Source organism: Corvus moneduloides, chromosome 11 (genome assembly GCF_009650955.1).
Source record: "Corvus moneduloides isolate bCorMon1 chromosome 11, bCorMon1.pri, whole genome shotgun sequence".
Classification (NCBI taxonomy): Eukaryota; Metazoa; Chordata; class Aves; order Passeriformes; family Corvidae; genus Corvus; species Corvus moneduloides.
The window spans coordinates 3,830,125-3,843,171 of NC_045486.1; the positions used below are offsets into that span (position 1 = coordinate 3,830,125).

The window sequence follows — 13,047 nt, forward strand, 5'->3', positions numbered from 1 at the left end:
TTTGGTGTTAACCAGGCCACGCAAAGTCTGTGTGCAGATGAGACAAGGCAGATTTCCACAGAAATTCGATGTGTGGATGTTTCACTAAGTAATGTAGAAAAGGGCAATATGATTCTGATTTGATTTAATTTAATAGCTGCATTTTGAATTTGAAAAATTAACCTGCTCTGTCAGCGGAACACCTTCAGTGCACCAACACCAAAAACGGTTTCCAGTGGCAGGAACTAAACATGTCACAGGATTTGAGTCACTGTGGTGGGAATTGGCCTTTTAGTGAATGTTGGATGTGGAGTTGCTGTTGCTTCAAAGACTTACTAATTTTAAATTGTGTCTCATGACTGATTACATGGTGATAGTTTCAAGAGAGTCTGGTAAACATTTCCCAGTAAACTTCGGGAAGAATGCAGAGCTGGTTCTTTGTGAAGCGTTCCCATGGGCATCCCAGGATTGATTGAGCTGAGCTGTCTCCACAGGTGTTGGAAAGTAAAAACCTCTGGCAAGATGTAAAGAGGCTCTCAAGTGGTTGATGCACAGAGTTGTGGAAGGTGATGGTCTTAAAAGAGAGCAGGATTGCTGAGGACTTTAAGATAAACGTCATTCCTCGGTTATTTTCTCTTTGCAACTACGCTGCTTTTGTTGAGATGGAATAACTCTCTGGGTACAGGCTTGATGCCATGAAGATTTTTTGCCTTTTCTTTTATACCCCTGTTATACCTTTTTTACAACTTCTATATTCTTAGTGCTTTTTCCCTTACATTCTTGGACTTGTTTGTCAAGCTAAGAGACAAAACATTTTAGAAGCTTTGCAGCTAGGGATCAGTATGCCCCAGACCCCAAAGTCCCCTCCAGAACACATTCTGTAAACTGAGATAGAACCATCCAGGGGAAGGCCCCTTGGGGAGGGGGGGCTCACTCGAGCCTCTCATTGGGGAATCTTTGATAGATGTGCTAATTAGTAACACCTATAATGTTGTACCAGATCTTTTGGGGTGGGCATTTTGCGGAGTGCATTTCGATGCATGTGACTGGACGTGTGCACCTAAGGATCCTTAAAATAAATACCAAGGTAAGTCCCTTTTCCCCTTCTAACCGTGTATGACTCTTGATTTTAAGACCAGGAAAAGGCATCAGGCTAAGCTGAGCTAAAGGTTTTTTAGTGGTTGTAGCTCTGAGGTGGCAGAACTGCAGATACAGAGTTCAGAAAACCCTGCTGGTGGGTTCAGGGGTTGGAATGTCGTGAGGAATGAGACACAAAAAGCAGAGATGCTCTGTGACACCCAGAGTGGAGAGATGAGAATGTGGAGAGACTGGGCATTCAGTCACTACAAATATTCTTTGCTGCAGTGGGAGAAGGAGGGACTGAAATAAGTGCAGGGCCAGGGAGGATGTTCTGCAGAGCAGAACCACCTGTGTGATCCATGTTCCAGGGAGGTTTGGATCAAGTGCAGAGGATGGATGGGTTGGGCAGGCAGGGGACCATGGCTGAGAGTCGACAGATGCAGCCAGACAGGAGAAGCTGTAATAAAACTCTCCACAGAACAGTTGCTGCTTCTTCCATATTAAGCTGTTGTAAATTAATTTTGTATAAAATGATGCTTTTAACTAGGCCTCTGCTAATGGCACACTGGAGAGAACTTTAATCCTGCTCAGTGCTTGGGAATGGAGAAGTTTCTATGAAAGTTCCTTGCTGGTTTTTGTGCTCACAGCCCAGCTGGGTCAGGAGGATTTGTCTCCTGTCAGTGCCCCTGCAGGGACAGGAGGCTGAGGAAGAGCCACAGGCACCTCACAGGGGCTACCTGGGAAGCAGCTTCCTAATGAGTGGTGCTGCCATGGAGCCAGGATCTAATGAGATCCCAAAGGAGTTGGAGCAATCACATTTTTCCTTGGAGCACCATTTTAAACTTATCTTAGGAACAAGCCCCAGCATTGCTTAGCAGGTTTTTTAACTCTGTCCTTTGTCTTGCTGCTGTAGCTTTTAACTGGTCAATCTTTTTTTATTGACTGCCTTTCAGGTGTAGTAGATGCATTCGTGTTCCTTTCCAAAGTGTGCTGCCATTGCTGCCTCTGTGCTGGTCAATACTGCCTCTGTGTTTTGTTTCCCAAAGCCTTTCTAATCTCTAACATGAGATTACTCTGATATTTTACTCTCTAGACCTGCCTGGTATATGATGTCAAACTGAATTAACTCTTTCCTTCAACTGACAAAAATCCCTTCTAAATTCTCTTCTTAAACTGGCACCATCTCTGCTTCAGTGCAACAAATAACAAATACCAGTTTGATTTTAATAATTAGTGGTCAGCTCTGGCATTGGACAAGCCTAGCCTTGCCTGGATATTTGCAGATACTTCCAGCACTTTTGAGTTGGATTTATCTCAACACAGATCCAGGTAAACTGGGCTGTGTTGGTATTGCAGCAAAATGTGGAGATTACCTGGTATTAGGGAAAAGAGTGGCTTGATAGATCAGGTGCAAATGGAGAACTACCACAGGGCTTTAGTTATTTTTCTTTTGGATTTTCAAAAGCCTGTGTTTGTGACATTTTTCTAATCTTTTTTTTATTGAACACGGAGAGGGAAGTGTGGAGTTTCCATGCAAGGCTGGAATATTTTCATCATGGCACTGGTGCCTTTCAGGCTTGGACTGTAGGAGGCAGAGGCTTGGTTCAGTGATGGGGAAGATTGAACTGTTCATCTCTTTCCTCATTGAAACCAAGTGGATTGGGGGATTTTGCACAACTGCTGATTTCATTTTGAGGGAAATCAGAAGTGGGTATCGCTCCCTCCCTCCCTAAAAAATAAAATGGCCTGTTAGAGCTTGTGGAGTGTTCAGCACCTCATCTTTTCATGCTGCCCTGTGGAGATGACTGTACCATTAACCAGGATGTAAATCTCATGATTTATCCAGATGAAGCCCTGGCACAGGGTGCCCAGAGAAGCTGGGGCTGCCTTGGAAGTGTCCAAGGTCAGGATGGACATTGGGGCTTGGAGCAGCCTGGGACAGTGGAAGGTGTCCCTGCCCATGGCAGGGGTGGCACTGGATGGGCTTTAAGATCTCTTCCAACCCAAATCATTCCATGATTTTATGAGATTTTAATAATTCCCTCCCTTAGCAAAGATCTGCTGACCTCTAGTGTCAGGACATCACTTGATTTTCTGTGCTGTAGTTTGTGATCGATACAGAAAAATAAGTTCTGGGTCTCCATAGCTCTCCTGAGTTCCAGGAATTTCTGATTAATTTACACTCGATGACTCCACAAATTCCTCCACCTCAAACTCCAAGTTTAAAATGAACTTGCCAGCCAGCTCTGACAAGTTCCAGTTCTATATATAGAAATAAAAATCCCACCTCTAGGGAACTGCTGCTTTTTATGTTTGACTCTGCATAGTAAGAATTAAGGTCACTGAATGAAATTACTGACTCTTGAACCTTTCCCAAACTTTTTATTTCTTTCAGACATTCCTTGTTTTATTTCTTTCAGACATCACTTGCCATGTTACATGATCTGACAGTTCATAGGTCGTGGAAGGCTAATTTTGTAGGAAGAGAAAGGAAGCTGAATTTTTTTTTTTTTGTCTGTGCTCCAATCCTACTTAATTTGTTTGTCTGGTAATTGGTTTGGGGTTTTTTTCTTCTGGATAACTGGTTGTTTCCTTCAAAAAAATTGTTGGAGCAACTCATGAGAATTGACTTTCAGAGAAAAGTTAAATAAATATATAATAAAGAAATGAAATCTGTTCATTTTTCCTGGTTTTTTTGCACCACTTCACAGCTTTGCTTTTTTACTGCCTTGAAATAACTTTGGCCTCTGAAAACAGAGCACTACCTAGTAATAGGAAGCTTTCTGATTTAAAAAGTAGATTTCTATTTCTTTCTGCGTATTCTCTGGCTATTACTTTGTTTCTTTAAAATCTTTTCCAACCACAGCAGGTGCTGTTTTTCTTTATTCTTTCTGGCCTTTATGTACAAAGTGCTGAATTTTGGGGGAACCAGTTTAGGTCCTTTTATTTCCAAAAGCCCCCAAGTGGTGCTGTGGATCTGCCCGTTTGCTTTACTTTACAGAGTAAAGGGGGACATAAATTAACTTTTAACATTGAGTCATTTTATTATAATTCATATTTTAATATTAATATTTTAATATTAAATTAAAAATTAATTTGTAAGCTGGGACATTTTGGAAACAAAAGCCAGAGGCAAAGGGCTGGGACCTGAAAATCACCTGGGGTTATGTCAGAGCTGTGAAGGTGACAGAGAGGCTCGGCGTTGTCCTTGGGTTTGGATCCCTGCACTGGCAGTGGATTTCTCTGATGCAGGTTATTTCCACAGGAGAAATAATTGGCATATGTATATTATAAAAGGCAACTCACTGCAGCCTTTCCAATGTGATGTTTTGGGGTTTTTAATCTCTGAAGAGGATCTAACTTTCAGATCCTTGCAATAAGAAGGAAAAGGTCACAGTGGAGCTGAGCTGCTGTGGTGTTCAATATTTGATTTTTTTTGGTTTTTTTGGAGCAGTTTCCAAGCCAGAAGCTTTCTGCAGTGGCAAGCATTGACCAAGGGCCTATGAACAGCCTGAGCCCACCAACTTGGCCAGGGGCAGCTCTGCTTCATAGCCCTTCATGTACCTCTCTGCAGAGAAAAACTGCTTTGGGGTTGTTTCCTTTGTGGGGAAGCAGTGAACTGAGGAGAAGCTTCAGTGAGTTCATACTTTGGGTGTACATCTGGGTTTGCATCTTTTAAAGAACGGATATTATTGAGTGTAAGGGTACATTTATCTGGCTCAGAGCTGTAAATTTGAGCACTCCTAAGTGTGATGCTTTTAAAATGAAACAGGGGTATTCAGGAATAGATCCTAGGGTAGCAAAACCTCACAGAACGCAGGGAAAATGAAGTGTTTAAAGTAATTTAAATCTTACAAGGTTAGCTGGTGGCTACTGTTTTCTCTTTAGGTATTAAAATTTATTAAGATACAATGCAGCCAGAGGTTGGGGATGTATTTTTATGATTTTATACTCACAAAGCTTTCCTGTTCTTTTTTTTTTTTTTTTTTAGCTTCTACCAAAGCAGTTTTTGTCTGGCCTGAAATGGATCTGTTATGTTCTGCTTTGCCCAGAGCACTTAGAGAACAAAACCAAATTAATTTAGCTTCTCCATATTTTATTTTTTTTTTCCCCTTGCAAGACTGCAAGAAAGCTGACACACAAAAGTGACCTAGTTTGGTATTCCTGCTTCACCTCCTCCCCTCTTCCCTTCCTGCTCTTCTGGCTGCTCTGGGCAAACGCTGCAGCTGTGGGATCCCTGGATTCCATGGGCTGGGATGGTGATGGTGGTGCTCCAGCAGGATTCAGCTCTGCAGCCCCAAGTTGGAGTGTCTGGGACCTGCCTCTGGCTGTCTGTGGGTAGCCTTTCTTTGGGAAGGCTGTGCAGGTGCCCCTTGGAAACACAGGGAGAGGAATGGCCAACTCCCAAGTTTTCAGCTTCAACAAGAAGTTTTTTTGTTGTTTGGTTTATTTTTGGTTGTTTTGGTTTGCCTTTTTTGTGTTTCTTTTTTTTTTTTTGTTGGTTTGGTTCGGTTTTGTTCTGCTGGTTTTGGGTTTCTTTGGGTTTGCTTTGCCAAGGGAAAAAAAGCAAAACCAAAAACTAAACAGAAAATGAGAAAATTAAAGTTCTCTAGAACTGGAGATCTGCTGCAGAACAGGTTCCTCCCCGACTTGGTGAGACTTGACTTTTTTTTTCTGGCTCAAGGAAAAGTTCGGACAATGCTCTCCGGCACGGGGTGTGACCCTCGGGGTGTCCTGCGCAGGGCTAAGGGTTGGATTTACGATCTTTGTGGGTCCATTCCAACTCAGGATATTCTGTGATTCTGTGAAGAATTGCACTGTTGCCAAAGCACTGTTTTGGGGTTTTTAACATGCAAAATTAACAGAATTTCTTGTACTTCCATCGCTCCTTTTGGAAGCCAGTAACATTTTAGTTGCATATCACGAACATTTTTCGATCTGAGATCTGTGAGAACTGGGTGAGGCTCCTAAAACTGTTGTGCCCTGGGGTGGGATATTCCCCTTCCCATTTTAGGTGCCTGAGAATTGCTGTATCCCTGCAGTGAGCCTTCCTCTATGCCAGCTTTGCTGGCAGCAGGTTCCTGCTGGGGGATCAATAGCTATTACTTGATAGAGATGTGAGGGGTTGGATTTGCTTATTTTCTGGTTTAGAAGCACGTGGGAAAAATGGGAAAGCAGGAACCTCAATGTTACGAGGGAGAGGATGCCACTGCCAGCACTGTGTGGATGTGACAGTGGGTCCCACGTGAGCCAGGGATAGCAGGATGAGGAAAAAATAATCTTCTTGTGGCGAAGGGTGATGTGTTTTGGAGGAGAGTAAATTCTCCTAGCAAATCGTAGGCTGGGGATGTATCAGAGACACACTCTGTTTGAATTCGTTTTCTGGGGAGCTTAGCTGGAAATTCAAACACTTGATCTACAGCAATATTAAACCCTTAATTCTAATGTTTAAAAAAAAAAAAAAAAAGCCAGTTCACATGGAAACATCAAGTTCAGACAGCTCAGATTTGGCTCCTCAGAATGAATAGCTGCTTTCTTGACCTTAATGTTGCTGTGCACTGATCTGTAGGCTTATTCCAGAGGGAATCATTTAGTCTGAGCTGTGTCCTGCTTATCTCCCCTTCCTCTGAAGAAAGAGGATGCTGTGGAAGTGGCATCTGGAAAATATGAAGGCCACAGTTGTCCTACAGCTAAAGAAAAAATATTGTGAAGCTTCTTTAGGGAAAAAATACGACTAAAATAATGTCATACCCAGGTTAGTAGACCTTGGCACAGGGTTTATCACCTGGCCAGTGACAAAGGTAGAAGTGGCAGTAAATTGGTTTATTGCTTGTCATTGCACCTGGTGCAGAAGTCCAGAGAGGAATTAAAAACTAAAAAAGCCATCAGTGAGCACGTCACACTCAAGTACATCAAAAAAAGGATGGGTTGTACATGGCTTGTACATGTACAAATCAGTTTGTACATGGTTTGTATATGTACAAATCAGTTCCTGGTTTGTGTTGTTGCCAGCATGGTTTGGACAAGGCAAGTGCAGCACAAGCTGCTCCTCACAGATGTGTTCAGCTGCTGAACTGTGTATGGCTGCACCTCATGCACTCCCTTCCCTTAAATCCACTGTATCTCACAAATAAGTCAGTGCTGGAGCTTGGTGGGAAGTGGGAACTGCAAAATCAACTTACCTGTCAGCTCTGCTCCTGCTGGAGCAGCACCTTACATACATGAAAAAATGTGAAATATGAGTGCACCCTTCTGTTGGGGATTAAGTCCTGTTAAAAAGAGGAACATGAAAGGATCTGTCAGCTTTGTATTTATTTAAAAGTACATTAACAAGGGAAGCCAGTTCTTAAGGACCGTCAAGGGATTCAGTTTTATGTCTGTTCTTTTAACAGGTTAAACCTTGCCACCTGAAAGACTTAAACACACCGTTCCCCTGAGACACCCAGAACTCCTGAATTCAGGCAACTGAAGATGCTGCTGCTGCTGTGGAAGCAGCTGATCCTGGTGTCATTTGTTGGCTGCCTTGCAGGTAACAATAATCTCTGACTTCTTTTAGAACTGTGCATAAGTTCCCAGATTCACAATTTCAACTGCACTTGAGGAGGAGAACCCAGAGGCTTTGAAATGCGGAAGTTCTGTAGAGTTTAGAAACAAAGCATACAATAGATGTGTTAAATAATGCAAGATATTAGAAGAGAGTGAATTAAAAGAACCTTTGCTGCGCAGGGATGTGCCTTCCAAGCAAGCAGAAAATACTTAAATGCATGAAGGATGCTCTTGGTAGCAGTGCACTGTAGATGTGCTGATTGAAGAGCTGCAATACGTGTTTGTCTTTAACTGGACACTTCAGATTCTTGCTGAGGCTGATTGCTGCAGCTTTTCTCAAAACTCTGCTTTAGAATGGGGTCTGTGCCTGAGGAGCAGCACTGTGTCATTGCTGAATTGGTGCAGAGGGTTGCTTTTCTTGCTGTGCCAGACAGCTCTCAGTGTTTGGAGCTGCTGTTGAGGTCTCCTCTCTGCTGCCACATCAGCTCTGCAGAGTCATTTTTCTTCACCTGATCGAGCTCAGTGCTCGCTCACAGGAGCACAAGTCCCTGCCTTTCCTTGGTGATCTCTGTGCTCAGCTTGTTCTGCAGCATCCCCAGTGATGCCAGGTGTGTGAGGGGAGGGGAGAGGCTCCTGTCCTGTCCTCAGGGCTTGGCTCTGGTGAATTCTGTGCCCCTTGGCATTGCCAGGCCTGCCAAGAGCAGGGTGGTGCCCAAATCCACCCTGTGCATCCTCCTCAGAATGGTCAGCGCAGCTCTGGGGAGGAGGGCAGTGCCTGTACTTCAGCTGAAGCATGAAAACCAAATGGTTTATCCCCAGGGTCTGCTGTGGATAGAAGAGTTTGCTTTCCAAGAACTCCACTGCAGGGGGGGATGGAGGGAAATGCTGTGGCTGCCCTGGGCAGTTCCCTGGCTGTGATTCCCTCCTGATCCTGTGCTGTGCCAGCCTCTCCTTCCATCTCCTTCCTCCCATGACCAGTGCTTGTGTCCTGGCTGTCCTCAGGAGGGTTGGAATCCTGCACGCAGCTCCAAGGTAGATGGCTTTAGCTTTTAATGGAGACTCAGAAGGCTGGGATTTGCTTTTGGCTTAGTCAAGAACTTTAAAGAAAGGGAAGTGACATTGTTAAACCAATCTGTGTCCATCCTGCCAGCCCTTCTTTGCACCTGTTTCAGGTCACTCCCTGCAGCTGGGTGCTTGCCAAGTGTCAGTTTAGTGGCCACGGGGAGTTGGTAGATTGGAGGACCAGCAAGAAGTGAAGTGAAAAGCTCTCTTTCCTATTTCCAAAAGCTGGTGTGGTGGGGCAGGACTGCTCAGGAGCCTTGAAGCACCCACCATGGAGGTACAGCCCTGATTTAGTGTGGTTGAATTGCTGTCACTGGGGATGCTGTGTGGAGTCCCAGTCAGCACTTGCAGAGAGAGAGAGTTGGAACCAGATGCAATTTTCTGAACAGCAGGGGCTGAGCTTTTCCAGCTGCCTGACCCTCAACACTCTGCAGAAGGGCTCAATCCTGACATAAAAATCTAATATTTGGAGCCTGGGCATGTGTTCAATGCTAACATCACCTGTTTGCTTCAATTGCACGAATATCTTTAGTGGACCCTTGGAACAGCAGGCTGCTAAAATCCACTGGGGAATCCTGGAGCTGAATTGATTTCAAAACAGATTTTAGTAAGAGCACGCTGTAAATGTAAAAACAAGTTGTCAAACCGTTTGGAGAATGTTATTTTAACCTCTTACTAAGATAGATCAGCAGGTATTCTGCTTCCCCATAGAAAACCATTTTTCTTGTGCTTTGCCTATAAGCAAAAAGACAGTTCTTGTAAGACCTGTCTGCAGTTCAGTGTTATGAAATAACATCATAGCTGCAGAAAAGGAGATGATGCTGATCTTGGCTTATAAACCCTGACATTCTCTGTCTTTGCAGATAATGTATTTCAAACCAGGCCCCTTATTGCAGTGTCCTATATTGAATTGCTTTTCCTTTATCTGATGTGAATCTTCGTAGTTCATCAAAGAGGGGAATGTGGGGGGATCTAATGAACAAAACCAGTGGCCCTTGGGTTTTTGTTTGCTGAGGTATGATTACATATGTATGACTAATGATCCCATGGTCTTTTTGTCCATTTACCTTGGAGAGCAAAAAGGTGATTACTGAGCATTAAATATACATATGTGGGGTTTCAAAATGTCTGCCTTGTTAGGAGAGGAACTTCAAAACACACACTTTAGCATTATTATGTTTAAATTACTCTGAAGAGCAACTTCAAAGATAAAAATGAGTAAAATATGCAAAACAACATCAGCAGTGAAGGTGCCAAACTAAGCTGTGGTGAAGTGATGGATTAATTCCAGGTGTAACTTCTGGCAGCTTCTGATTCTTGTAGGGCCTTCACCCCTCCTGAGTGCCCTGATGGCACTTGGCCCTTTGGGGAAGGGGGGTGGCAATTCCTGTCTGGGATGTGTGAGGATGAATCCAGTGAACATCTGAGAGAACCGAGGTGAAGCCCCATCAGATGAGTGTGTAAAAACCTCCCTGCTGTTTGTGAGGCAGCTGCATTTTCTGACCGCTCTTGGAAATTTTTGGCTTCGTTCTCCTGCTCCACTGGAGAGGAGGAGAAGGCTCCTGGGGAGCCCCAGCTGGCACAAAGTGCAGTGCCTGGGCTGCTCCAGCCCTGCCGAGCACAGGCACCGCTTTCTTCACTCATAATGCTCTGCTGTTTGCTGCTGCTAAAACCAACCACTGTCTCCTCCCCAGAAAGGTGTGGTTTCAAAGGTTCTCCTGAGAATTAACAGGAAAAACAACTTTTGGAGGATGGTTGAAGGGGAAGGAAAGCTGTGAATAAAGAGAGAGTTCAAAGAATTGAAACAAGGAGGACTCTGTGTGTGAATGTATAAAATTTTTCTCCTTCAGGAGATGAAAAGGCACATTTCAAACGTCATGTCCAGGTCCTAAAATTCTGACTCCTTGCCACCACAAACAGTGTATCCTAGCACTGTCTTTGCTGCACTTTATTTAAATATGGAAAACAAAAATAACTATTAAATTTTTTTCCTCCAGCCATTGCAAGCCTTGGCCAAAAAAAAAAAAAAAACCCAACAAAAAACAACAAAGCCACAAACAAAAACACAGCCAAAGCACCACTGTGATATACAGAAACTAGTTGGACATTGAAGCCTGGTTCCTGTTCTATCACTTTATGCTAAAATTTGCCAATCGGGAGGTTTTTCTTCTAATTCCTTATTCAGTAGTCTGCTTGAGTTTAAAACTAGATCATATTATATGTATTTCTTTATGTCAATTCAGGTGGTTTTATTGCTTTCATTTTCATTTTTTCATTTCATTTTCTCAGTCTAATACAGAAATAAACTGTTAAGCCCTCAGGCACAGTAATGTCATGTATCAGATTCACAATTCTCCTCTTTTTTAGTATCAAGTTTAGGAGACTTATGAAATTGGAAAGCATGATTCTTTCTTTATTTTCCAAAGAGCATGAAAACAAACCTTCTGTTTTCTTACTGCTCTGCTGTTGTGATTAAATCATGCCACAAGGAAAGCAGAAATATCCTCTTCGGATTTAGTCTTTGGTGAGTGTCTGTGTGGTTAAAAGTCCATTTGTAGGAAAAAAATAAATAGCATCATTTACTACTCTTGTTCAAATTCAGTTTTCATTAAGAGTTACAGCCTTCAGACTGAGCCAGCCTGGCTCTTGATGCATAATGCTTTTGCATATTAATAGTAATCTCCTTTTTGTGCATTATACATGTCCAGCCATCATGTTCAAGTGCAGCTATGCCAATAGTGACTGTCAGAATTGTTTAGCTGGGACAGCTTGTGCAACACTACCAGGATTCCTGGCATAGGCAGAAAATTTGGGTTGAGTTAGTTACAAAATGAGAAACCGGTCTTAAGAGTTTCTGCTTTTTTTCTGAAGTGTTTGGTGCCCAGTTACCTTGGGGAGTAAAAAGGTGATTATTGAGCATTAAATATATATATATATATATATATATATGGAGTTTCAAAATGTCTGCCTTATGAGGAGAGGAGTTTCAAAACACACACTTTAGCATTATTATGTTTAAATTACTCTGAAGAGCAACTTCAAAGATAAAAATGAGGAAAGCATGCAAAACAACAGGAGCGGTGCAAGGGTAGAACTCCTCTGTGAGCTGTGGTGAAGTGATGGATTAATTCCAGGTGTAACTTCTGGCAGCTTCTGATTGTTGTAGGGCCCTCACCCCTCCTGAGTGCCCTGATGGCACTTGGTCCTTTGGGGAACTGGAGTAGCAATTCCTGTCTGGAGCTTCAGGACCTGGTAAGAGGGAGCAAAATGGGTGCTGTAAATATGGAAGGACACCGTATTCGATTTCCCTTTGCACTGAACCCCGATGTAATCCCGAGCCAACTCCACTGGGATGGACACAGCTCACAGGACACAGCCCGGTGTCCAGGCTCAGGAAGGAAGGAATTTGTCCTGCTGTGGGTGTGTTTGGGCTGAGAGCTGACAGATGGTGGGAGCTTAGTGCAGACCCAGCTTCACCTCTTGCTGTGTCCCAGGGTAAATCTTGCCTTCCTCTGCAGCTCTTTCAGTCCTCCTGCAGCAGCCTTGGGCACTCATGAGTGAGAAGGTGACCACAGTTTTAATCTATTCACTTGGAATTAGGTGGGAGGGGGGGGGGAAACAGTCTCCTTCATGAGGATCTGTTCTCTGGTTAGCTAAATATAAACATGGGGCAGTCCAAAGCCCATGAAAAGACCTTCATTGACATCCCAGCCTTCCTCCAAGTTCATGGATTTCCAGGAGTCTGGATGTCCATGGTGTGCATGCTCTTATCAGGTACAATGTTTAATTCCATAGGTGCAGAAAATGCTGTGATACTCGTATTCGTTTTGAAGAGAGACCTTTGATAGCTTTTGAAGAGTCTCCTTGCTTTCTGCTTTATCTTTCAAGCTCCTCTTGAAAAGCAGCTCCCTTGTGCTGCAGATACTGTCTAACCTTAAAGCTGAATCCTCACCTTCAGACAATTAATGCTTCATTTCAACAAGACAAATGCTGCCTTTGTCTTCATTAATTAAGCTTATTGCAGGTTTGATGGCATTTGAATGGAGAAATTTTGGCTAGTGGCAATTCTGATTTTTACATAAATTACTAAGAAGGAATTTCCAAGCAGTTTATCTGCAATAAAATTTTGTTACTGCAAATGTTACTGAGCATGAAGGCTGTACATTTGTACTTACTTACATTTGTTCTTCTGCCTACTGCAGTTTAAAGTGCAATACAATAGAACAAGTAATTCCAATATATTTCCTATAAAAGGTTGTAGGACTTGGATACATTGGATAGTAATCCCTACTGGAATACTTACTCCAATCCACAAGCTGAATATTTATTTAATAGGAGTTGGGATAACTTCCAGTGCCTTAGGGCTTCTGTTTGCTGAAT

At 43.1% G+C, this 13,047-nt stretch overlaps 1 protein-coding gene across 3 annotated transcripts in view; it reads left to right on the plus strand.

Moving 5' to 3' along the window:
- The window catches only part of LOC116449335 (contactin-3-like), a 96,550-nt gene that overhangs the window by 17,219 nt on the left and 66,284 nt on the right, over nucleotides 1–13,047 (plus strand). For all 3 annotated transcript variants that reach the window (XM_032120765.1, XM_032120764.1, XM_032120766.1), the window contains one exon: nucleotides 7,452–7,588. In XM_032120765.1, coding sequence (XP_031976656.1) covers nucleotides 7,531–7,588 — 58 coding nt within the window. In that variant the 5' untranslated portion in view covers nucleotides 7,452–7,530. The remainder of the gene's footprint in view (nucleotides 1–7,451; nucleotides 7,589–13,047) is intronic.